This window comes from Trichechus manatus, unplaced genomic scaffold, assembly GCF_000243295.1.
Source record: "Trichechus manatus latirostris isolate Lorelei unplaced genomic scaffold, TriManLat1.0 scaffold00210, whole genome shotgun sequence".
NCBI lineage: Eukaryota > Metazoa > Chordata > Mammalia > Sirenia > Trichechidae > Trichechus > Trichechus manatus.
The window spans coordinates 2,873,458-2,900,875 of NW_004444146.1; the positions used below are offsets into that span (position 1 = coordinate 2,873,458).

Sequence of the window (27,418 nt, forward strand, 5' to 3'; positions counted from 1 at the left end):
GACAGGAATGCTGGACGAACGGGAATGGGGAACCTGAGGTCAAGAAGGGGAGAGTGTTGATACATCGCAGGGTTGGCAACCAATGTCACAAAACATTTTGTGTATTAACTGTTTAATGGGAAGCTCATTTGCTCTGTAAACTTTCACCTAAAGCACAATTAACATGAAAAAAAATTAATTTCAAACAAAACAGACACACTATAGAATTAGAATGGCATTTCATAACAATAAAAAGCTCAATATATCCTGGGCTGGGGGCTGTGGGGACCATGGTCTTGGGGAACATCTAGCTCAATTGGCCTAACACAGTTTATAAAGAAATTGTTCCACATTATACTTTGGTGAGTAGCGTCTGGGGTCTTTAAAGCCTGTGAGGGGCCATCCCTTCTGGAGCAAGGGAGAATAAAGAAAGCTAAAGACACATGGGAAAGATTAGTCCAAAGGACTAATGGACCACAACTAGCACGGCCTTCACCAGACTGAGTCCAATACAATTAAATGGTGGCCGGCTACCACCACTGACTGCTCTGACAGAGATCACAACAGAAGAGTCCCGGACAGAGCTGGACAAAAAAAAAATGTAGAACAAAATTCTAACTCACAAAACAGATGAGACCGACTGGCCTGACAGAGACTGGAGAAACCCCGAGAGTATGGTCCTGGACACCCTTTTAGCTCAGTAATGAAGTCACTCCTAAGATTCACCCTTTACAAAGATTAGATAGGCCCATAAAACAAACGACTAAAGGGGCACACCAGCCCAGGGGCAAGGACCAGAAGGCAGGAAAGGACAGGAAAGCTGGTAAAAGGGAACCCAAGGTCAAGAAAGGAGAGTGTTCACATGTTGTGCGGTTGTTAACTAATGTCATAAAACAATATGTGTACTGTTTAATGAGAAGCTACACTGTTCTGCAAACCTTCACCTAAAGTACAATTGAAAATTTAAAAAAAAGCTCAATATATACCAGGAAAATATATTAATTCCAAGTATCTTTGCTTAAAATATATAGGGCAAAAACCTAAAAACAGACAAATCCACAATCACAGTGGAAGATTTTATCACTCCTCTCTCATTAATAACAGAATTAGTAGACCAAAAAAAAAAAAATAGTAAAAATATAGGACGTTTGAAAGAAACAATTAACAAACTTGATCTAACACAGAACACTGTATCCATCAATTGTGGAACATATATTCTTTTCAAATGCACTTGGAATATTAACAAATTTCAAAGAATTTATATCATACAGATTATGTTCCCTGACCTTAGAAGAAGAAAGCTAGAAATCAGTAACACAAAAATAACTAGAAAAACTCAGTATGTTTGGAAATTAAGTATACTTCTAAATAACCCATGTGTCAGAAAAGAAATCACCATGGAAAATAAAAAACATTTGAACTGAAGGATAATGAAAGTATCATTAGAGGCAAAGTACAGTAAAAAATAGATACATGTTAATTTTGAAAGAAAAAAGATGCTGGAATTAGAAGTGTTAACACATAAATTTGTTAGATAAACTTGAATCTTTGGTTCCTTGTCACATTATACCAAACATGTTGCCATAGAGTTGATTCTACCCACAGCAACCCTAGAGGATAGAGTAGAACTGCCCCACAGGGTTTCCAAGGCTATAATCTTTACAGAAGCAGACTGCCATATCTTTCTCCCAAGGAGCAGGCTGGTGGGTTCAAACTGCCAATTTTCTGGTTAGCAGCTGAGTGCTTTAACCACTGCACCACCATGGCTCCTTTGCCATATTATAGCAAGGTATTTCAATTTTTTACATGTTACAGAGAAAACTCATTCTTCATAAGGTTAGCTCAGGATATGGGTCTTCAGCAACTTTTTCCATGAGAAGAGACTGAAGGAATGAAACCATTATTCTTTTTATTTACTAATTATGACTAAATCTGGTTTGTTTGCTTTTTAAACATCTCTTAATATGTTGTTGTTGTTAGGTGCGGTCAAGTCTATTCAGACTCATAGCAACCCTACGTGACAGAGCAGAACTGCCCCATTGGGTTTACAAGGCTGTAATTTTTACACAAGCTGATTGCTGGTCTTTCCCCAGTGGAGCTGCTGGGTGGGTTCCAACTGCCAACCCTTCAGATAGCAGTCGAGCACTTAACCATCTGCATCATCAGGGCTCATTTCTTAATTAAGATATAAACTCACTGCCGTCAAGTCGATTCTGACTGACAGTGACCCTATAGGACAGAGTAGAATTGCACCACAGGGTTTCCAAAGCTGTAAATCTTTATGGAAGCAGACTGCCACATCTTTCTCCTGTGAGCCATCTGTTGGGGTCAAATCACCAACCTTTCAGTTAGCAGCCGAGCACTTAACCGCTGTGCCACCAGGGCTCCTTTTCCTTTAGATTTGGTAGGCCGTATACTGCCTTTTCCTTTATTCACTTTACACCCTCACCTTCAATGTTTTTCCTTCCCTATCTCCAGGTCAGTCTAAATTCTACATAACCTTTAATATTAACTCTGAATTTATCTTCTAAGCAGTCTCTTCTGATTGTCCCAACTAGCGTTTGTTGTCGTTATTAGTTACCATCGAGTAGATTCCGACTCATGGCAACACCATGCATGCAGAGTAGAACTCCTCCATAGGGTTTTCAAGGCTGTGACTTCTCAAAGCAGATCGCCAGGCCTGTCTTCCAAGGAACCTCTGGGCGGGTTCAAACTGCCAACCTTTCAGCTAGTAGTTGAGTGCTTAACAGTTCGTGCCACCAAGGACTTCCAACTAGTGGTAAATAACCTCTATTCGGGGTCCCATAGCAATTTATGCTTTTTTTGCAACATTTCTTACATTATGCCTTGTAGTATCTTGTTAGTATTCTTACAAGCAAAAATGGTGAGACTTCATCTCCAATACTTTGAACATGTCATCAGGAGGGACCAGTCCCCTACCATCATGCTTGGTAAAGTAGAGGGTCAGCAAAGAAGATCCTCAAGGAGATAGACTGACACAGTGGCTACAACAATGGGCTCAAACACAGCAACAATTAAGAGAACAGCATAGGACCGGGCAGTGTTTCATTCTGTTGTTCATAAGATCACTATGAGTTGGAACTGATGCAATGACACCTAACAACAACATATCTATTTGTGTCCATTTTATTTTCCTTCCTAAGATTGTAAGCTCACTTAATTGAAGACAAAATTCACTTATTTACTAAGCCATTCAATAAGATTTGTGAATCACCTACAGTAAGGAAAGAACAATGAATAAGACAGTCTGCCTCTTCAAATACTTAAACAGTCCAGTCACTAGCCTAGTGGAGGAACTCAGACCCTATCCTATGGTAATTTTAAGGCAACCTTAAAATTAAGATACAGGCTGTGGAACCACATTAAATTCATCCACACTAAATGTGTTGGGCAAGCTACTAAGCAAATGTAAATGACTGGTAGGAGATCCTTTCCATTTTAAGAGATTTACTACTAATCATCCATTTTTTAAAAAATATTTTATTGCAATAGAACATATAAATCATAAAATTTATTTTAACAATTTTTAAGTGTACAATTCAGTGGTGTTAATTATATTCACAATGTTGTACAGCCAACACCATTTATTTCCAAAACTTTTTCACCACCCCAAATTCTGTACCCATAAAGCAGTAACTCACTATTCCACCCTTCCCCCAGCACCTCATAACCACTAATCTTTTTGTCTCTATGCATTTGCCTACTGCAAATATTTCATATATCATTTTGTGTTTTGTTTATTTCACTTAGCATAATGGTTTCAAGGTTCATCCATGTCAGAGCACGTATCAGAACATCATTTCTCTTTATGGCTGAGAAATATTCCATTATATGTATATGCCAAGGAGCCCTGATGGCACAGTGGTTGGGCACTCAGGCTGCTAACCAAAACGTCGGCAGTTCAAATCCACCAGCGGCTCCACAGGAGAAAGATGTGGCAGTCTACTTCTGTAAAGATTACAGCCTTGGAAACCCTGTGGTGCGGTTTTACTCTGACCTATAGGGTCGCTATGAGTTGGAATCAACCCACGGGAACGAGTTTGGTTTGGTCTGGTTATGTATATGCCATATTTTTTTGTTCATTCATATGCTGATGGACACTTGGGTTTTTTCCATCTTTTGGCTACTGTGAATAATGCTGCAATGACTATATTTGCTAAAAAAAAAAAAAAAAAGCAGGTGCGGCAGGGAGGAGAGGAAAAAAGAGACAAAGCAAGGGATAATGAAAGCACGAAAACACTTCATCTAAAGAGGAGGAGTTGCCATCTATCAGGGTTTCTCAGTCTCAGTACTATTGATCTTTGCGGTTGAATAATTCTTTGTTGTAGGGAGCTGTCCTGTGCATTGTAGGATGTTTATCAGCATTCCTGGCCTCTACCCATCAGATGGCACTAGCACCCATCCCAGTTGTGACAACCAAAAATATCTCGACATTGCCAAATGTCCCCTGGGGGGCAATACTGTCCCCAGAACCACTACTACACAGTATTGAGTGGGTGGAAAGAAGCAGGTTAAATTTAAAAAAGGAATATTAGGCATAGAACATTAGGGACAGATCTTTCAATACCTGATGATTTTACTTAGTGTGTTACTTATTTTAAACCACAAAAGAAGCCTGGAAGATGTCACGCATTAAAGAAAGGAGGTATCTATGCTTTGAATGACTTATGCAAAATTTCTATTAGCAATACTGAAAAAAATGACTCTCCTAGTTTATTTATTGGTGGAAGCTTGATTGATGGAGGGTCATTAATCCAAGGGAGGAAAAATTTGCAAACTAAGCCCCAATGTTTTGAAGAAGCAGTACTTATGTAATTTTCAAAATTAGAAAGACTAGAGGCGGAGCCAAAATGGTGCTACAGATAGAAAAACCACACCGTCCCTCCACAGCAAAGACCTGAAAAGCTAAATAAAACAGATACAAATGTTAATCCTGGAACCCTAAGCATCAAATGAAGGGATAAACAACTCATCCAAGCACCGAATGGAATAAGAAACTGACAGACAACAGAGAACGAGGAGCGCTAGGGAGTGGAAGTCCCTTGTCAGCTAACGCAGCATGGATCCGCCATCTTGGGCTCCTGTGCCACCAAGGACAGCAGACAGGGAGTATGCGAAGGCAGCTTTGTGGAGCTCTTAGCAGGAGACAGATCACCTGGTAACCAGGGATACACGCTTTCCCACCCCCCACCCATCTCCCCCTGTGCAGCCTCAACCACTTTCCAGCAGCTGCAGTACCTTGGCCAGAAACACACCAGCTCCATGCCACTTGAACTCACCCCGCCCCCACTGGCTGGCTCCCTCAGTGCCTTTTTTGGTTGCCATTGTTGCTTTTTTGGTTTCTTTAGCTTTCTTTTCTCTCTCTCACCTCCTTCCCTTCCTTTCTCACGAACACCTGGCGCTGTCTGCCACCTCCACTCCTTCTTGATGGGCTGAGAAGTGCCACTTGGCTGGGGAACCATTTTCCCAAGTCTACGCTGTCAAGTTGGTGGGCTCCCTCGAGGATTTTTAATTTTTTTTCTCTTTTCTCGATTTCTTGTCTCTTTCTACCCTCCTTCCTTTCTGTTTTTCTGCACACCTGGAGCCCTGTGCTATCTCCGCTCCTTCTTGACAGGTTGTGCAGTGCCGCTAGGCTGAGGAGCCCCTTACCCAGCCTGTGCTGCCAAGACAGTGGGCTCCACAGGGGCATTTTTTCCTCTGTTTCTCGGTTTCTTATCTCTCTCCACCTTCCTCTCTTCCCTTTCTTCCAAATACCTGGCATGGTGTGCCATCTCTGCTCTTTCCTGACGGGCTGTACAGCACCGCTCAGCTGGGGAGGCCCTTCCCCAGTCCATGCTGCCATGCCAGTGGGCTCCCTTGAGTCTTTTTTGTTTCCTTTTCTCAGTTTCTTGTCTCTATCTTCCTTTCCTTCTTTCCTCTCGAATACCTGGCGATGTGTGCCATCTCTACTTCTTCTAGACGGGCTATGCAGTGCTGCTAGGCTAGAGAGCTGCTTCTGGTGGGCTCCCTCAGGGCACTTTTTGTTTGTTTGTTTTTTCTTTGTTTCTTGTCTCTCTTTACCTTCCTTCCTCCTGACCACCTGGGGTTTTTTTTCCTCTTGGTATCTTGTCTGTCTCTACCTTCCTTCATTTCCTTTCTCCCGACGACCTAGACCTAGCCGTGTATGCCTTTGCTTTGTGTTTTACAGCTTCTTATCTCTCTATCCTTTTCTCTCTTTCCTTTCTCCTGCCCACCTAGCCATGTGTGCTGACTCTGTCCCTTCTTGATGGGCTGTGACACACCACCTGGCTAAAAAGCCACCGGCATACAGCTTCCCCAGGTCTGCGCTACTCCAATGGCAGGCTCTCACAGCACCTTGTGTTTTATGTTTTTTGCTTCTGCTTCTCTCTCTTCTCTCTCATACCCACTTAGCTCCACACATCACATCCTCCTATTCCTTCCTGCCTATCTGCACTGCATGCCGAGCACCGCACCCCCAAGCAGCACAGGTGTGGACCATCAGACCCTGCGCTGCAAGGCCCTGTGGGCCTGTCCTGTCGGCCCGAGTATGTGCCGCAGAAGACGCATCCCTGCCCTCCCCCTCCGCTGGACCTGCCCTCCTGCACCATAGCTGAGCAACTGGCCCCACCCATTGGACAAGGTGGTGAGAAATATCATTCCCACAGATGAGCAAATAACGAAGAACAACAAACCCCTCTGCCCAGATATAACCAAATAAAAAAGCAGGATGAAACAAACAAATCTACAACTAACAACAATAAAAATAATTACTGAATGTCCTGAAGATAGCAGACACTATCAAAAGATATTTAAAAAAAAAAAAAAAAGGACAGGAGGGTTCCAGTAGGCGTCCAAAATAAAACACCAGAGGACCTTCCGGTATAAGAAAGGGCACTAGAACTACCTGATAGGGAATTCAAAACTCTAATATTCAGGGCTGTCCAAGAGATGACAAAAAAGGCAGATAAAAATAAAATAAACAGAATCACAGAAAAGACAGACAAAATCATAGAAAGGACAGACAAAACAATAAAGAACTCAGGAAAACAACACTGGAACAAAATGTCAAAGTAAACACATAACTAGAAATCATAAGAAAACAGCAATTAGAAATCCAAAAGATAAACAACAAGAGTTCAGAAATGGGACACTGTCATAGAAGTTTGAGCAGCAAGTGTGAAACAAAGGAAGACGGGATCAGCAAAATTGAAGACAAATCCTTGGATACCACTTTGAAGAAAAATCAGAGAAAAGAATGAAGAAAACTGTCTCTATTTGTGGATGATATGACACTATACATAGAAAACCCAAAAGATTCCATGAGAAAACTACTAGAAATAAAAGAAAGATTCATCACAGTAGCAAGATGTAGGATAAACATAAAAAAATCAGTTGGATTCCTATACACCAATAAAGAGAACTACGAAAAGGAAATCAGGAAAACGATACCATTTATAACAGCCCCGAAAAAAATAAAATACTTAAGAATAAACCTCACCAAGGAAATAAAAGACCTATGCAAAGAAAACTACAAAACACTACTGCAAGAAACCAAAAGAGACTTACGTAAATGGAAAAACAGACCATGCTCATGGATAGGAAGACTCAACATTGTGAAAATATCAATTCTACCCAAAACAATCTACAAATACAATGCAATCCTGATCCAAATACCAACAGCATTCTTTAAAGAGATGGAAAAACTGATCATTAACTTTAAATGGAAAGGGAAAAGGGCCTGGATAAGTAAAGCACCACTGAAAAAGAAGAATAAAGTAGGAGGACTCGCACCACCTGACCTAGCTACGGTAGTCAAAACAGCCTGGTACTGGTACAACAACAGATACACTGATCAATGGAACAAAATTGAGAACCCAGATGTAAATTCATCCACCTATGGTCACCGATCTTCAACAAAGTTTGAAAGTCCATCAAATGGGGAAAAGACAGTCTGTTTAACAAATGGTGCTGGGAAAATTGGATGTTCACCTGCAAATAAATGAAACAGGACCATACCACACAGCATACACAAAAACTAATTCAAAATGGATCAAAGGCCTAAATATAAAAGCAAAAACTATAAAGATCACAGAAGAAAAACTAGGGTCAACGCTAAAGGCCCTAATACACAGCATTAATAGAATACAAACCATAATTAACAACACAAAACACCAGAAGATAAGCTAGATAAGTAGGATCTTCTGAAAATTAAACACTCATGCTCATCAAAAGACTTCACAAAAACAGTAAAAAGAGAACCTACAGACTGTGAAAAAACTTTTGGCTATGACAAATCCAACAAAGGTGTAATCTCTAAAATCTACAGGAAAGTTCAACACCTCTACAACAAAGAGAAAATAATGCAATTAAAAAATGGGCAAAGGATATGAACAGTCACTTCACCAAAGAAGACATTCAATTGCCTAACAGACACATGAGGAATTGGTCACAATCACTAGCCATTAGAGAAATGCAAATCAAAACCACAATGAGATACCATCTACCCCAACATCACTGGTGTGAATCAAAAAAACAGAAAATAACAAATGCTGGAGAGACTGTGGGGAGAATGGAACTCTCATGCACTGCTGGTGGGATTACAAAGTGGTATAGCCATTTTGGAAAATGATATGGCACTTCCTTAAAAAGCCAGAAATAGAAATACCATATGATCCATCAATTCCACTCCTAGGAAAATATCCTCAAGAAAGAACAGCCATCACGTGAATAGACATATGCACACCCATGTTCACTGCAGCATTGTTCACAAGAGCAAAAAGATGGAAACAACCTAGTACCCACCAACAGATGAACAATAAACTATGGTACATACACACAATGGAATACTACACAACGATGAAGCAATGATGAAACAGCGAAGCATCTCAGAACTTGAATGAATCTGGAGGACATTATGATGAGTAAAATAAGTCAATCACTGGACAAATATTGTATGAGACCACTACTATAAAAACTCATGAAAAGGTTTACACACAAAAAGAAATAATCTTTGATGATTAGGAGATAGGGGAGGGGTAGGGATGGAAAAACACTAAACAGACAAGAGTTAAGTGGTAACTTTGGTGAAGAGTAAGACAGTACACAATACTGGGGAAGTCAGCACAATTTTTACAAGATCATGAAGCTCCACAGACCCATCCAAACTCCCTGAGGGACCAAATTACTGGGCTGAGGGCTGTGGGGACCATGGTCTTGGGGAACATCTAGCTCAACTGGCATAACAGTTTATAAAGAAAATACTCTACATTATACTTTGGTGAGTAGCGTCTGGGGTCTTAAAAGCTTGTGAGTGGCCATCTGAGACACTCCACTGCTCTCACCCTGTCAGGAACCAGGGAGAATTAAGAAAACCAAAGACACAAAGGAAAGATTAGTCCAAAGAAAGAGACTGGAGAAACCCCCAGAGTATGACCCCTGGACACTCTTTTAGCTCAGTAATGAAGTCATTCCTGAGGTTCACCCTTCAGTCAAAGATTAGACAGGCCCACAAAACAATACAAGACTAAAGGGACACACCAACACAGAGGCAAGGACAAGAAGGAGGGGACAGGAAAGCTGGTAATGGGGAACCTAAGTTCGAGAAGGGGAGAGTGTTGACATGTTGTGGGGTTGACAAACAATGTTACAAAACAATATGTATATTGTTGAATGAGAAGGAGTTTGCTCTATAAACCTTCATCTAAAGTACAATAAATAAAACTAAATAAAAAATTTGAAAGACTAGAACTATCATATGACTCAACAATCCCAATTTTAGGTACACACCCAGAAGTGAAGGCAGGACCATAAACAGAAATCTGTATGCCAATGCTCACTGCAACACTTTTCAACCAAAATGTGGAAACCGAAATGTCCATCAACAGATAAATGGATAAACAAAATGTGGTATACAGTATACATACAATGCAATATTATGGAACCATAAACAGAACTTAAGTTTTGATGCATGCTACAACATGGATGAACCTCGAAAACATTATGCTGAGTGAAATAAGTCAGTCACAAAAGGATCTCACATGTATGAAGTAAGCAAATACAAGGAAACCAAATATTATTAATGGTTATCAGGGGTGGCGCCAAAACAAAAACAAAAAAACCCCAGCTCATTGCTGTCGAGTCTATCCCAACTCAAGCAACCCTACCGTAGAGAGTCGAACTCCACCATAGGATGTTCAAGGAGCAGCTGGTGGATTCGAACTGCCCATCTTTTGGTTAGCAGCCCAGCTCTTAACCACTGTACCACCAGGGCTCCTCAGGGGCGGTAGGGAAGGAGAGAGGGGGAGTTTTTATTTAGGGGAGAGGCATTAAGTTTACATTCATGGTGGTGGAATATTTTGGAAAAGTATAGTGATAATGGTGCCACAACATGAAAAAAATCAACTTCACGGAACTATAAATGTGGAAGTTGCTACACTGGCGAATGTTTTGGTGTGTATATTTTCACACCCCCCCCCAAACACACATGCAATTAGAAAAGCAATTTTTAAAAGAAAACAATGAATGTTTTAGGTAAACCTATTCTAATGTTTTATGTAAATAATAATTTTATGTTTGCAAGAGCATGAAGAAATTCTTCCTTTCAAAATACTTTAAAATTCACTTACTGGAGGTCTTCTGCCATGACTAGTTCTCACAGCTTGCTGAAAAGCTGTATCATTCTCTAATTCCTAAAACGAAAAGGCAAATTTAACATTCAACATGAACTGGGAATTGAAAAAAAAAGTTTAAACTTCTGTTTGGCATTCAAGATCCCAGATAATTTAATCTTACCCCAACTGTTCCCATCTGGGTAGGAGCTCAAGGACTCTTGTCCTCAAATCTTCCCCCCTTTGCACTACCCAAGATATGCAAGCTCCTTCCTCTTCTAGGAAGTGGAACACGGATAATGTTAGTCAGTTTTAAGGATATTTTACTTGTCAGTGCTGAAATGGGTGCTATCATTATGTCAAGTCAAAAGATAAAGTACACGAGGATATGACCTTTCTTCTTTTTCTTTCTTCAAAGTGGCTACAGCTAGATGTCAGTATCACTCTCCCTCATACGCAGGGGACCACATAAGCTGCTAACCTAGGCAAAGCGTGTACTCTACAGAGTTCAGCCTACACTGGCCATTTGGAAATACAGCCTTATTTAAAATAAAATGTTATTTTGCTTTGCTCATTCCTGACCTACGTTTATGTTCTCCCTCAGGATATTTTAGGAAACGGTCATTAGTCAAGGACAGGATAGAAATGTTCTTGGATTTCCTGAACAAAATAGCATTTTTATATTCTCTCAGAGGCACCCAACCGAATCTTCTAACTAGCCTTGATTTCCTACTACTTATTTACCAAGACAAATCTTTGTGTCTTAATCATTTAGTGCTGCTATAACAGAAATACCACAAGTGGACGGCTTTAACAAAGAGAAATTTATTCTCTCACAGTCTAGGAGGCTAGAAGTCCATACTCAGGGTGCCAGCTCCAGGTGAAGGCTTTCTCTTTCTGTCGGCTCTGACAGAAGGTCCTTGTCATCAATCTTCCCTGGTCGGGGAGCTTCTCAGCATAGGGACCCCCAAGTCCGAAGGATATGCTACTCTCCTGGCTCTTGCTTCTTGGTGGTATGAAGTCTCCCTGTCTCTTTGCTCACTTCTCTCTTTTATATCTCAAAAGAGATTGCCTCAAGACACAATCCAGTCTTGTAGATTGAGTCCTGCCTCATTAACATAACTGCCTCTAATCCCATCTCATGAACATCATACAGATAGGATTTATAACATATAGGGAAATCACATCAGATGACAAAATGGTGGACAATCTCACAATACTGGGAATCACGGCCTAGCCAAATTGATACACATATTTTTGGGGAACACAATTTAACCCATGACACCTTGCTTTAATGCTTTGTATACTTTATGCTCAATTCTCATACCTTCCTCTCTGATTTACCTTAACCTACTTTCCACAAAAATATACATGCTGATTATTAATATACCACTAAATACTAAAAATACAAATACATAAAAAATTGAGTCACTAACCAAGTAACTTCTTAAAAATCCACAGATAATGGAAACGTTTATATAACCAGAAAGTATAATGAATTTTAAAACTTCAGTAAGTACAAGCATTCTTGGTTTTTATTTAAATAATCTTTATGACCTTTCGTATCAGCTACATAAAATTAATTAAGTACATAGTTCTCAGCCACCCATAGAAACTGGGAAATTTTCATACAAACTATAAAGTCAAAGCAAACTTTAGCTAAATCCTTCAGCATAATTATACTTCTATCTTGGCAGATCTTTTGGTAGAGGGAAGTCTTCTAATATTCCTAAAATAGTAATAAAACCTTATTTAATCAGCTTAAAAAATTTTAAATGACAAACTAAAAAGAACTGTCAACAAATTTGCCATTTACAAGCATCGAACTGATATAATTTTTATAGTTTCTTCCTTGTGATGTAATTAACATGCAGAACATATATCTACTAAACTTATCATTATTCTAATTAGAATAAAAGAAAACCCTAGATGAAACAGATGTTTTTATTTTACTGTTAATTTATTTTTGCATCGGATATTGTGGACATTTACTTCCAATTAAATAATAAATTCACATTATGATGATGTAACTGAAGAGTTGGGAAGTTTCTCTGGTGCTTTGAAAATAATCATATTCATGATTTATTATTTCCTCTTCTGGGAATCTACCCAAGGAAATGTTTGCTCAAAATACAGAAAATTATGTATGTGTAAAGTTATTCATTGCAATGTTATTTACAACAGCAGAAAACGGGAAATAAATGTTCTATGATGAGAAAACGGTTTTAATTAACCATATGTATTTGGTATCATACAGTCATTAAAATTATACTTATTTAAATTTTTAATACCACGAGTACTGCTTATGATGCAGTTGAATACAAAGAAACAAACAGAAAAGTAAATGCTGGTTTCTATCCCAAATAAGTTAAAAGAGAGAAAACTGTGATGGGATTATGAGTAATTTTATTTTACAACAATGAGTATGTATTACTACTATAACTGGGAAAAGGGGAGGTTTCAATGGTTTTCAAAACTTATACTAATTTAGGAAAATGCTTAAATCGTAATCTATATTTTTAAAAAGTAGACGCTATAATCCTATCTCTGTATGTGTACTGTTTGTGCCTTCATAAAATGAGAAAATATCTGAATATATTAAAAAACAAAGAAATACAGCAAAACATTGGTTGATATATCCAATATAGATGATCTCTGGGTAAGAGGATTTATGTCATTTTATATTGTTTTTCTCTTTCTATATTTTTAAAATTGTCTGTAATGATTTTTCAACTTGTCTATAATGATCAATATTTCCTAGATCTTTCTTTCAAATAGAATAAGTGATTTTCCCCTTGTTTTCTTTAAAGGTTTCACCTTTTACTCCAAAAGGGAAAAAATTTATCCCAGAGAAAAAAACCTCAAAAATTACTAAAAGCTATATATAAAACTCTAGAATAGAATATTTCCTAAAGTCCTATAAATGCTAATATTTGCTTCTTACATCCTAGGAAGTAAATTAACACCTGCAATCTTCACCCTTATTTTTTCTTCCTATACCAGTTCAAGATACCTTTATAAAGAGTTTTTTGTTTGTTTTTTACAATTTGTACACTGTAACCCTCACAAGAGATGTTAGCAGATTTAAAACACCCAAATATGTCCTGGTAACAATTTCACCACTGAAAATTAATATACCACCAAATATTAAGCAGCTATATATATATACAAGCATAAATGAATACTCATGAAAGAGAAAAAGCAGGTTACAAAACAGCACACACAACATAATCCCATTTTATCCAAAAATATATAGAGCTATAGGGTATATGTATACAATATATGCATGAAAATATTTGGAAAAATAGGCGTTATAAGTTAATGGTTTTCTCTAGGTGGTGAGAGTTTCCATGATTTTAATTTTTCTTTATACTTACCTCTATTTCCTAATTTTTCTATAAAATATTTCTATAATTTAACTAATAGAAGAAAAAATAACTACATAACTTTTCAAATTTAGAACATTAAAAAAAACCTATTTTAGGTACTACGATGGTTAAGATTATGCATCAACTTGGCTGGGCCATGATTCTCAGTGGCTTGGCGGTTATGTAATGATGTAGTTTGGCAGCTATGTAATGATGTAGTTGTCTTCCATGATGAGATACGATGTGATCAGTCAATCAGTTCTAAGGGGATTTTCTTTGGGGGTGTGGTCTACATCCAATATACATACAGACATTCTGGCAAAGCTCGCTTACTTGCTCTGGTCCCTGCATTCAGCTCGTCATCATTTGACCTCCAGTTCTTGGGACTTGAGCCAGCAGCCTGCATCTTACCTGCTGATCTTGAGTTTATCATCCCCTGCAGCTATGTGGGTCAGGAGAAGCCTCCAGCCTGACGCCTGACCTATGGACTTGGGACTTGCCAGCCTCTACAATCGTGTGAGCCATTTCCTTGAGATCTCTCTCTCTATATATATATACATGCTTCACTGGTTTTGCTTCTCTAGAGAACCCAGCCTAAGACAAGTACCTTCTGATCTAAGTCTTTTAACCTACACATTTATATAGCTAGTGCTGAAGAATACAGGTATGTAACTCATCTTAGTTTTCCACGACTACTTTCATGATCTTTCCTTCTGTGCAATTTTTATTACTGGCGAAAATTTACCTCGGTATCATAGGTTGGATTGTAGTCATTGTAACCAGAATAAAGATCATCTTCATCTGTCTCTGGAGCCAGATGCACATTCTGCATCATTTGCACCTACAAAAAATTGGCAGTGTAAGTATGGTCTTGGCATATGAAATCATTCTTAACTCAAAGTATAATTATTTAACACCCTGTACCATCAGGTTCTCTCTAGCCAACCCTGCTCACAGTGCCAATTATGCATACCAGTCCACGGAAACTAAAGCCACCCACCTCTGATGCCAAATGTGTGGTGGATAACAAATCCTACTCCACACAGCAGCTGCATCCTATGGAAATCTCAGTTTCCCTTCCCTGGTCAGTTCACAGACCCCAGCTGTTCCACACAGCTCATCTCTCTCATCCTCTACCACCGATGGCCAGGTCAGTGAGTACTGGCTGCAAGTTCCAGAATCCATCTTGACTCCCTCCACTTCAGACCAGCCAATCCTTTCACTCTCTCATGCCTGGCCACCCCAGGCTGCATCAGCAGGTAACAACTGCAAGCCCAGGAGTCCACATAAGTCTCTTCACTTCACACCAGCAGGCTTCCCCTGCTCCTTTGGGTCTGATAATCCACTGGAATGGCCCAGGAGCTCAAAGGAGACACCATACCTATGATAACACTTTAATATAACAAAAAAGGATAAAATGAAGGGATGCATTGGGCAAGGTCTAGGAGGAGTCCCAATACAGTTCCCATGTCCCAAAGAGGATGCACTACCCTCCTATGAGTAGATGTTCAATCTCCAACCCAGAAGCTCTCTGAGCCCATCCTCCAAAGCCTAAATTGGCATCAACACGTGGTCATGATAAATTACATCATATGTCATGAGGCTTAGTCAGTATCAGGCCCCCAGGTGAGCCTCTGTCCACAAGGCTCTCAGGAATTACAAGAAAAAGGTCAAACTGTTGTCTGCACCTCACGTATCTTTTTGGTCACACGTACCTACATATATTTTCCACAGTTGTTATATACCTACAAATTAAAAGATGAGTGATAGGCACTAAAGAGGTGTACAGTTGACTGTCCTTATTTTCAAGGACCTTAGTATCAAGTACAGAAGAAAGACAAGTGATAATCAACTAATATTCAAGACAGAAACCACAATGAGATACCACTAATTTACCAGAAGAGCTTAAATTAAAAACTTACAATACCAAATGTCAGCAACCATATGGAACAACCTAAACGTTTATACATTGTTAGTAGGCATGTAAAAAGATACAACTTTGGGAAAACATCTGGCCATTTCATAAAGTTAACATATACTTGTTATGACCCAGTACTTCCACTCCTAAGCATCTACCCAAGAGAAATGAAAACATATGACTACAAAAAAATTTGTATAAAAATTTTCATAGAAGCTTTACTCATAATAGACAAAAATTAGAAACAGATCAAGTGTCCATCAACAGAATCAATAAACAAAATGTAGAATATTTATACAACACAAAACTAGTAAGCAATACAATACTAAAACACAATAATACAAGATTTTTATTGCTGATGTATATAACAGCGTGAAAAAATCTTAATTATGCTAAATAAGTTTACACAAATAGTACATTTTACATTGCATTTACATGAAGTTTTAAAGCAGGCAACCTAGCCTATAATAGAAAACAATCAGAACAATAGTTGATTCTTGGGGTTGGAAAGCAGGGATTTAATGGAAAAGGGCATGATGGAATTTCCTGAGGTGATGGTAATATTCTCCAGTCCTACCAGCCGCACCAGTGGGATCCTGGAGGCTTTTTTCACCCTGTACTTTCTATTTACTGATTTTTGTCTTTTACCCTTTTTCTTTTTGTTTTTCTCCATTTCTCAGTCTCTCATCTCTCCATTCCAACAGCAAGTTCCCTTAACATTCTTTTCTGTTTATATGTTTTTAGCTCCTGTTCCTCTCTCTTCTCTCTCCTCTTTCCCATACCCACCTTAGATCCACACATCACAATCTCCCCCCTCCGTTTTGCCTACATGCATTGTGTGCTGAACATCACAACCCCAAGCAGCACAGGCACGGCCTACCAGAAACTTGCCCGCACTGATTCCTGGTGTGACCTGTTGGCCCTAGTACATGCCACAAACAACCCATCCCAGAACCCCTGTTCAGCTGGATCTGCCCTGCTGTACCATACCTGAGTGACTGACCCTGCCCATTGGAAACAGATGAAAATTATCATTCCCACAGATGAGCAAACAACAAAGAACTCACAGCCCGCCTGCTGAAACATAACCAAATACAACAAAACAGCAGGACGAAACAAACAAATCTACAATCAATAAACGAGGAAAATAACTACTGAATGCCCCAAAGACAGCACACAATATCAAAACATACACAATAACGGGAAAGGATGATTCCAGTAGGCGTCCAAAATAAACACCAGATGACTTTCCAGTAGAAGAAAAGGTACTAGAACTACCTGATAGGGAACTCAAATCTCTAATACTCAGAATTATCTAAGAGTTGAAGCAAAAGACAGACAAAAATGAGAAAAAACAAATTCATGGAAACTACACACAAAAAAAAACAAAGAATTCAAGAAGTAATACATGAACAAAATGCTAAAATAAATCCTCAACTAGAAATCATACAAACACAATAACTAAAAATACAAAAAGCAAACAAGACTTCAGAAATGGACAATGTCATGAAACGGCTGAGAAGCAGGTCTGAAAAGATGGATGACAGGATCAGCAAAATTGAAGACGAACACTTGGCTACAACTTTGATGAAAACTCAGAAAAAAGAACAAAGAAAAATGAAGAAATCCTGAGAATTATGTGGGATACAATCAAAAGCAAAAATCTGCAAGTGATCAGAGTTCCAGAACACGGGGGGTGGGGACAGAAAACACAGGATCATTGAAGAATTGCTGACAGAAAACTTCCCCAATACATGAAAGATGAAAAGGTGACCATCCAAGAGCTCAATGAACTCCATATAGCATAGATCCCAAAAGAAAATCACCAACGCATATCATAATCAAACTCACTAAAATCAAAGACAAAGAATCCTGAGAGAAGCTCAAGAAAAAAAAAAGTCACATACAGACGAGAAACAGTAAGACTAAGCTCGGATTATTCAGCAGGCACCATGAAGGCAAGAAGACAATGGGATGACTACAGAAAACCCTGGAAGAAAAAAATCACCAGCCAAGAATAATATATCTTGCAAAACTCTCATTCAAATATGATGGTGAAATTAGGTCATTCCCAGATAAACAGAAATTAAGGGTGTGATGGTTAAGATTGTATGTCAACTTGGCTGGGCCATGATTCTCCGTGTTTTAATGTAATCACTCCCATGATTGAATACACTGTGAGCAGCCAATCAAATGAAAGGGAGTCTCCTTGGGGGTGTGGCCCGCATCTGTATATAAGCAAACGTTCTGGCTTTTTGCTCTCTCTGGATCCTGAGGCTGCTTCCTGTCATCTCATCTCCCGTTCTTGGGACTTGAGCTGTCAGCTTATCTGCTGAACCTGGGATTCGTCGATCTGCACAGCCTGTGAGTGGGAGCCCTCTCTCTGACCTTCTGATCTTGGGCTTGCCAGCTTCTGCAGCTGTGTGACTTGGGAGAGGCCTCTACCCTGATCCACGGACTTGGGACATTCTAGCCTCTACAATCATGTGAGCTGTTTCCTTGATATAATCTCTTTCTATATATATATTTATACGCTTTACTGGTTTTGCTTCTCTAGAAAACCCAGCCTAAGATATAGAGAATATGTAAAAATCAAACCAAACTTACAAGAATTATTAAAGGAAGTCCTTGGATCTGAGAAAGATCAACATCAGACCACAGGCTGAATCTAGGACGCAGGACTGTACCAGCCTGATACCAACCTAGGAAATGAACTCTCAAAGATTATCCAAAGACTATCCGAAACCAAAAGAATTACAACAGGGAACCAGAGAGGTTAATCTGTAAATGAAAATAGCATCAAAACAATAAAAAAGGGAATAAACAGTGTAGGTATAGAACCTTCTAATGGAGAGGAAAGCAAGGCGATACCAAGTAATAATAGACTGGCTCAAACCTAGGAAGATAAGGGAAAATTTCAAGGTAACCACAAAGTTAACAAACCTACGCATCAAAACATAGCAGAAAAACATAAAGTCTCAGTAAAAACAACACGTACAAAAACAAAAGAAATGGGAAAAAAAATCCACAAACAAAAGGAACTCAGCACAGGAGAATAACACAAACAAAATGTCAGCACCACAAAAAAAGCACTACAAAACGACAGCAATAAACTCACACCTATCAATAATTATACTGAATGTAAATGGCCTAACTGCACCCGTAAAGAGACAGAGAGTGACAGAATGGATTAAAAAACAGGATCCATCAATATGCTGTCTACAAGAGACACACTTCAGAAACAAAGACGTAAATTTACTAAAAATCAAAACTCGGAAAAAAATATATCAAGCAAACAGCTACCAAAAAAAAGAGCAGGAGTGGCAATACTAATCTCAAATAAAATAGACTTTAAAACAAAATCCACCATAAAAAACAAAAAAGGACACTATGTAATGATTAAGGAAACGATCCATTATGAAGACATAACCATAATAAACATCTATGGCACCCAATGACAGGACTCCAAAATACATAAAACAAACTCTAACAGCACTGAAAAGAAAAATTGACAGCTCCACAATAATAGTAGGAGACTTCAACACACCACTCTCGGTAAAGGACAGAACATCTAGAAACAAACTCAACAAAGATACAGAAGACCTAAAGGGCACAATCAGCCAACTTGGCCTCATAGACAGATACAGAACACTCCACCCAACAGCTGTAAAAGTACACCTTCTTTTCCAATGCACACGGAACACTCTCCAAAACAGACCACATCTTAGGCCACAGAGCAATCCTCAACAAGATCTAAAACGTAGAGATAATACAAAGTATCTCCTCTGATCACAACACAATCAAGGTAGAAATTAACAACAGGAAGAGCAAGGAAAAAAAATCAATTACATGGAAATGGAATAACACCCTGCTTACACATCACCGGGTAAAAAGAAGAAAACAGAGATGGAATCAAAAAATTCCTGGAATCAAACGAGAATGAAAACACATTATACCAAAACCTTCTGGATACAGCAAAAGCAGTCCTCAGAGAACAATTTATTGCAACACACATATCAAAAAACCAAAGGACAAAATCAATACATTAACTACAGAACTCGAACACATAGAAAGAAAACAACAACAAAAAAAAAAGCCCACAACCACAAGGAAGGAAAAAATAAAGATCAGAGTAGAAATAAATGAAATAGAGAGCAGAAAAACAATAGAAATAATCAACAAAACCAAAAGTTGGTTTTTGAAAGGATCAACAAAATTGACAAACCACTGGCCAGACTAACAAAAAAATCAAGAAAGTACAGAAATAACCCTGATAAGAAATGAAATGGGGGATGTTACAACAGACCCAATGGAAACAAAAAGGATTATAACAGAGTATTATGAAAAACTATACTCCAACAAATTTGAAAACCTAGAGAAAATGGATAAATTTCTAGAAACACGCTACCTACCCAAACTACCAAAAAGTGATGCTGAAGATCTGAAAAGACCGAAAACAACACAAAAGATTGAAAAGGTAACAAAAAAAAAACACCCAACAAAAAAAAGCCCTGGCCCAGATGGCTTCACTGGAGAATTCTACCAATCAGCAAGGAGCTTCTACCAGTCCTACTCAAACTATTTCAGAACACAGAAAAGGAACTACACTTCCAAATTCATTCCATGAAGCCAGCATAACCCTGATACCAAAACCAGGCAGACATCACAAAAAAAGAAAATTACAGACCAATGTCTCTCATGGATATAGAAGCAAAAATTCTCAAAATTCTAGCCAACGGAATTCAGCATAATATAAAAAAAATTACACCACAACCAAGTAGGATTCATACGAGGTATGCAAGGATGGTTCAACATTAGAAAATCAATCAGTGTAATCCACCACATACATAAAACGAAAGAAAAGAATCACATGATCATCTCAGTTGATGCAGAAAAAGCATTCAACAAAGTCCAACACCCATTCCTGATAAAAACTCTCAGTAAAATAGGTATAAAAGGGAAATTTCTCAACATAATAAAAGGCATCTATGCAAAACCAATGGCCAACATCATTCTTAATCGAGAGAGGCTGAAAACATTCCCCTTGAAAACAGGAAGAAGACAAGGATGCCCTTTATCACCACTCCTATTTAACATTGTGCTGGAAGTCCTATCTAGAGCAATAAAGCAAGAAAAAGAAATAAAGGGCATCCAAATCTGTAATGAAAAAGTTAAACTGTCCCTGTTTGCGGATGATACGATACTATACATAAAAAACCCAAAAGACTCCACCAGAAAACTTCTGGAACTAATGGAAAGATTCAGCAGAGTAGCAGGATATAAAATATACAAAACATCAGTTGGATTCCTATACACCAATAAAGAGAATGATGAAAAGGAAATCAGAAAAACAATACCATTTATAATAGACCCTAAAAAAATAAAATACTTAGGAATACATCTAACCAGGGATGTTGAAGACATATACAAAGAAAACTACAAAACACTACTGCAAGAAACCCAAAGGGATCTACATAATTGGAAAAACATACCATGCTCATGGATAGACAGACTCAGCCTAGTGACAATGACATTCTACCCAAAGCAATTTACAAATACAATGCGATCCAAATCTAAACACCAACATTTTTTAAAGAGATGGAAAAACCAATCATTAACTTTATACAGAAAGGGAAGAAGCCCTAGCTAAGTAAAGCACTACTGAAGAAGAAAAATAAAGTAGGAGGACTCGCACTACCTGACCTCAGAACCTACTACACAGCTACGGAAGTCAAAACAGCCTGGTACTGATACAACGACAGATACACTGACCAACAGAACAGAACTGAGAATCCAGATGTAAACCCATCTACTTATGGTCATCTGATCTTCAACAAAGTTTGAAAGTCCATCAAATGGGGAACAGACAGTCTTTTTAACAAACGGTGCTGGCAAAACTGGATGTCCATCTGCAAAAAAATGAAACAGGACTCATACGTCACATCATATACAAAGACTAATTCAAAATGGATTAAAGAACTAAATATAAAGCCAAAAACTATAAAGTTCATAGAACAAAAAATAGGATCAATGCTACAGGCCCTAATACACGGCATTAACAGGATGCAAACCATAACCAACAATGCACAAGCTCCAGAAGATAAGCTAAATAACTTGGATCTTCTAAAAATTAAACACTTATGCTCATCAAAAGACTTCACCAAAACAGTAAAAAGAGAACATACAGACTGGGAAAAATTTTTTGGACATTACGAGTCAGACAAAGGTCTAATCTCTAAAATCTACAAGAAAATCCAATACCTCTGCAACAAAAAGACAAATAATCCTATTAAAAACTGGGCAAAGGAAATGAACAGACACTTCACCAAAGAAGACATTCAAGTGACCAACAGACACATGAGAATATGCTCACAGTCACCAGCCATTAGAAAAATGCAAATTAAAACCACAATGAGATACCATGTCACCCCGCCATTACTGGCATGAATCAAAAACACTGGAAATAACAAATGTTGGAGAGGCTGCAAGGAGATCGGAACTCTTATGCACTGCTGATGGGACTGCATAATGATACAACCATTTTGGAAAACCATATGGCACTTCCTTAGAAAGCTAGAAATAGAAATACCATATGATCCAGCAATCACACTCCTAGGAATATATTCTAGAGAAATAAGAGCCGTCACATGAATAGACATATGCACACCCATGTTCACTGCAGCATTGTCCACAACAGCAAAAAGATGGAAACAATCTAGATGCCCATCAACAAATGAACGGATAAACAAACTATGGTACATACACACAATGGAGCATTATGCAATGATAAAAAACAACAATCTATGAAGCATCTCATAACACAGATAAAAGTAGAGGACATTATGCTGAGTAAAATAAGTCAATCACAAAAGGACAAATACTGCATGAGACCTCTACTGTAAAAATTCATGAAAAAGTTTACCCACAAAAAGAAACAATCTTTCTGGTTACAAGGGATGGGAGGGGTGGGGGAATATTAAATAGACAATAGATAAGTAGTAACTCTGGTGAAGGGCAGGACAGTATACAACACTGGGGAAGCCAGCACAACTTGTCCAAGGCAAGGTCATGTAAGCTCCATAGACACATCCAAACTCCCTGAGGGACTGAATTGCTGGGCGGAAGGCTGTGGGGACCATGGTCTTGGGGAACATCTAGCTCAGTTGGCATAACACAGTCTATAACAACAATGTTCTACATTCTACCCTGGTGAGTCACGTCTGGGGTCTTAAAAGCCTGTGAGCAGCCATCTAAGATACTCCACTAGTCTCACCCCTTCGGGAGGAAGGAAGAATGAAGAGAGCAAGATACAAGGAAAACATTAGTACAAAGGACTTATGGACCACAGCTACCACGGCCTCCACCAGACTGACCCCAGTACAGCTAGATGGTGCCCAGCTACCACCACTGAATGCTCTGACCGGGATCACAAGAGGGTCCTGAACAAAGCTGAAAAAGGATGTAGAACAAAATTCTAACACACACAAAAAAGACCAGATTTACTGGCGTGACAGTAACTGGAGAAATCCCGGGAGTACGGCCCCCGGACCTCCTTTTAGCTCAGCGGTGAAGTCACTCCCGACGTTCACCGTTCAGCCGGGGATTGGACAGCCCCATAAAACAAAACGGGACCAATCAGGCACAGCAGTCCAGGGACAAGGACTGGAAGGCAGGAAGGGACAGGAAAGCTGGTGATAGGGAACCCAAGGTTGAGAAGGGACAGTGTTGCCATGCTATGGGGTTGTTAACCACTGTCATAGGGCAATATGCATACTCTTTAATGAGAAACTATTTGTTCTGTAAACCTTCATCTACAGTACAAAAAAAAAAAGAATTACGTAAGATCAAATTGACAACAGCAACTCAAAAGTTTTGATGGGAAGCCTAGGGAACAGTGAGTTGAAGATAATGATGATGGAATAATTTGGAACAGGATAGTGAAAATAGCAGCACAAGTGGACAAATGTAATCGATGTCACTGAATTGTACATGTAGAAATTTTTGAAATGGTATATCTTTGGCCATGTATATTTTCAACAGAAAAAAAGGTCCTCCAAGGTCGAGAAGGCAGAATATTGACATGATGTGGGGTGGCTAACCAATGTCATAAAACAATACGTGTACTGACTGTTTAATGAGAAACTATTTGTTTTGCAAACCTTCATCCAAAGTACAATTAAAAAAAGAAAATAGAAACAAGTCATCCCACAATACCTTCAAAAAGGCATTAAAAGTTACTGGTGGAAGATAAAGTATTTTAACTCAAAGCTTTAGGTCAGATAATGCTAACCAGTTGTTCTCAAACTATAGAGTGCATCAGATTCCTAAGGGCTTGTTAAAATAGATTGCTGCCCACAGCTTTCTGATTCAGTAAATCTGGTATAGGGGATATCACCACCCCTCCACCTCTTACAGTGTGCATTTCTAAACAAATTCCAAAGTGATACTGATGCTGCTGGTCTAGAGGCCATACTTTAAAAGCTACAGTCCGCGCTCCATATCTGCAGGTTCCGCATCCTCGGATTCAACCAACCGGTGGTAGAAAACATTCAAAAAAGAAAAAATGATTTTAAAAAGTTCCAAAAAACCAAAAGTTGAATTTGTCCCATGCTGAATCCACGGAAACGGAGTAATGTGTAGGCATATCCTGCTGTAACCTCCCGCCATTTCGCAGATCCTCAGTCTCTCTCCAGCACTCATTGTTTGCCTCCCGTCCCGTTCGTTCCCTACTTGTGTTGTATGCACTCTTTATTTCTTTGAAAAAGTGGCTCTTAAAAAGCAATGAAATGGTCAAAGCAACCCCTCAGAGGCTAAGTGTGAGTGGATTGAAGAGAGTGGGACGAAGGAGTTTAAGGCTAGTAAGGGATGGCTGGCTAGCTATGTAAAGCGATACAGCCTCAAGAACTTACAAGATTACGGGAGAATCGGCATCAGTTGACACCAAGACAGCCTCAGCGTTCCCAGAAGAGCTCAAGGATCTCACAGAAGAGAAAGGCTATCTTCCACAGCAAGTCTTCAATTGTTATGAAACAACTATTTACATAGCATTTACATTACATTAAGACAGAGGTCCCCAAGCTGTGGAAAACTCCACTGCCTCAAGCAGCTTGCTTGGCAAGTCTCATAGCTTTACATTAAAATCCTGGTTCCTCTGCTTGACATGCCCCATAGCTTTATATTAAAATCCTGGTTTCTTGCTTGACACACCCCATAGCTTTACACTGAAATCCTGGTTCCCCTATCCTTAACTGCTGCCCAAAACTAGAGGTAACTGGCAGAAACCAGTTTAAACACAACATTGACATTCACGATAACCTTTCAGATCATTAAACACCTCATACATAGTAACTTCCCCATTCTGGGTGTAATTTAACCACCATTTCATGACCATACGATGCATGAAGTTATATGTAAACCCCATCACGCCTATGTACTATGATTAAGAATGTTGCTGATATAACTTGTATGAACTTCCTACTTGAAAACCCCTTAAAAGTAACCCTCTCCCTTGCCCTCGCTGAGCAGTTTTGGCAGCAGCAGCCCCAACTTTTCCTTTCCTTGCACAAAGAAATAAAGGCACCTTTCTACTCTCCGACCTTGGTCTCTCGTTTATTGGCTGAGACAAGTCACGCCAAGCAGAACCTAGAGTTTCCACCCAGCAAAAGTATTAGGTATTATAAGTTATCTAGGCATGATTTAAATTATATGGGAAGATGTGCGTAGATTATATGCAAATACTATGCCATTTACGATAAAGAACTTGAGCATCTGCAGGGGCCCTGTAACCAATTCCACGCAGATACGAAGGGATGACTGTACTATGCTAAAGAAAATCTCCCTGAATATGAGCCCTAGGTAAGTCAGCTTAGCTTATACATAAAGTCATAAAAGTGAGCAACTTTTAGAACTAGAGAACCAGACTGAAAAAATTTTAGACTTGTAAGAGTCTTTAGGTGAAGAGACATCTTGTTGAACGCGCTTACTTTAAATATATGGAAAGCAAGACCATGAAAGATGAAGTGAATTACTCATGACTAACAGCTATGTGAGACAGAACAAATACTAGAATTCATGTGTCCTGGATTCTTCAAGCTATTTCAAAAGCAGTTTCCACACACAACAGACTTTCATGTTGAAATAATCTGGGGAAAATGCCACCTCAATGCCTGTAAAACCTTTTCTTTAAAATGTGATTTTTTTTATATGACTACGATGCAGTCTTTTCCCAAGATACCTAGTGTAGTTCCCCACAATCAGAAAATGAGCCTTGTAAAAGAAAAAATGGAATCTCTAGGCCTAGAAAACAGTACTGTATATCTTTATATTTTTCGTAAAATTTTACCTTTGTGAGATGTACTTACTTTATGTATTGTTGGGTACTTTTACATTTCACTCCTAAGCCTTTTATTAGAAAATTCAAAAGCTTTACAGTACAACACAAAAACTAAAGAAGCCCGTTGAACGTAAAATTTAAGAGCCGGTGGGTTAGATTGTTTGAAGTTCCTTGTTAATCATGTGACTTGGAATAGTCATCCCGGCAGATCAAAACTGCCTGCCCCAGTTAAAATGAGTAATAAAAACTCGCTGATTCTGGAAATAAACGTTTGAGAATCAACCCTGGCGTTTCAGAAAATCCGACGGAAGCAGGTGGGCAGAAAGAGTCAACAACCATCAGCCCATCCACACATCCCACTCCTCAGGCCGCCCCGCCTCCTCCCGCAGAAAATGGGCGTCGGCGGTGCGGGACGCGCGGGCTGTGGGGAGGGGCAGGTTGTGGGGGAGGGGCACGAGGCCTCCAGAACCTCCGGAGCCCGCGCAGCCAAGGAGCGCCACCACAGGGCGGCACCGCCCACCCATCCGGGCAGAGCGGGGCCGGCGTTCCAGACTCAACCTGCCAGAGGGCTGCGGGCCAGACTCGACCCCCGATGCAACCTCAGCTACTCGGGCCGGAACATCTCTGCCCGCGCCGGCGAAGGGACGCTCCGAAGCGCTCTCTGTCCACCCAGCCTTTCTCATACCTCACGCGGAGGGTAGAGGTGGTGACCACGTGTAAAGCCCAAGGAAGACGCGGCTTCTGCGCGAATCTACTGCGTCTTCGCTGGCCAGACTGCCACGCCCGAGTCGTTGCCAAGCGCAGAATCCAAGGAAGCCGCTCCCACAGTCCTCCGCGCGAAGGGGCGGTGCAGGGCGCGCCGGGAGGGAGTGGGGGTGGGGCGGGCGGCCTCGAAGGGAGGGGGCTTGGGACCGCGAGCTGCCCCGGGGGGCGGGGTGGGTGGCTTTGGAGGGCGACGGGCGGCCCCCTAGGGGAAGCGGGGCTACGGGGTGAGGGAGAAGAAGGGGGCGGGCAGCCTGTGTGTGGAGACTCGGGCGCGAAGGAAACCAAGCTCTCATAAATCCTGATGACACCAGCTAGAAAGCAGATTACGAAGGGTGACACCTAGGTTTCTATAAAATATCTCCTGTAGCCACCACGCTAATCTTGGGAGCCTAGGAAGCTCTGTAATAACTGTCATCCTATAAAATTA

General features: G+C 39.7%; 1 protein-coding gene across 4 annotated transcripts in view; it reads right to left on the bottom strand.

The window, feature by feature from the left end:
- Window positions 1–27,024, bottom strand: part of IFT88 (intraflagellar transport 88) — a 224,900-nt gene extending 197,876 nt beyond the window's left edge. For all 4 annotated transcript variants that reach the window (XM_004388400.2, XM_023742461.1, XM_004388399.2 and 1 more), the window contains exons 1-3: window positions 26,912–27,024; window positions 14,721–14,816; window positions 10,626–10,688 (exon numbers count right to left, since the gene is read on the bottom strand). In XM_004388400.2, coding sequence (XP_004388457.1) covers window positions 10,626–10,688; window positions 14,721–14,810 — 153 coding nt within the window. In that variant the 5' untranslated portion in view covers window positions 14,811–14,816; window positions 26,912–27,024. The remainder of the gene's footprint in view (window positions 1–10,625; window positions 10,689–14,720; window positions 14,817–26,911) is intronic.
- Window positions 27,025–27,418: the final 394 nt, after the last annotated feature.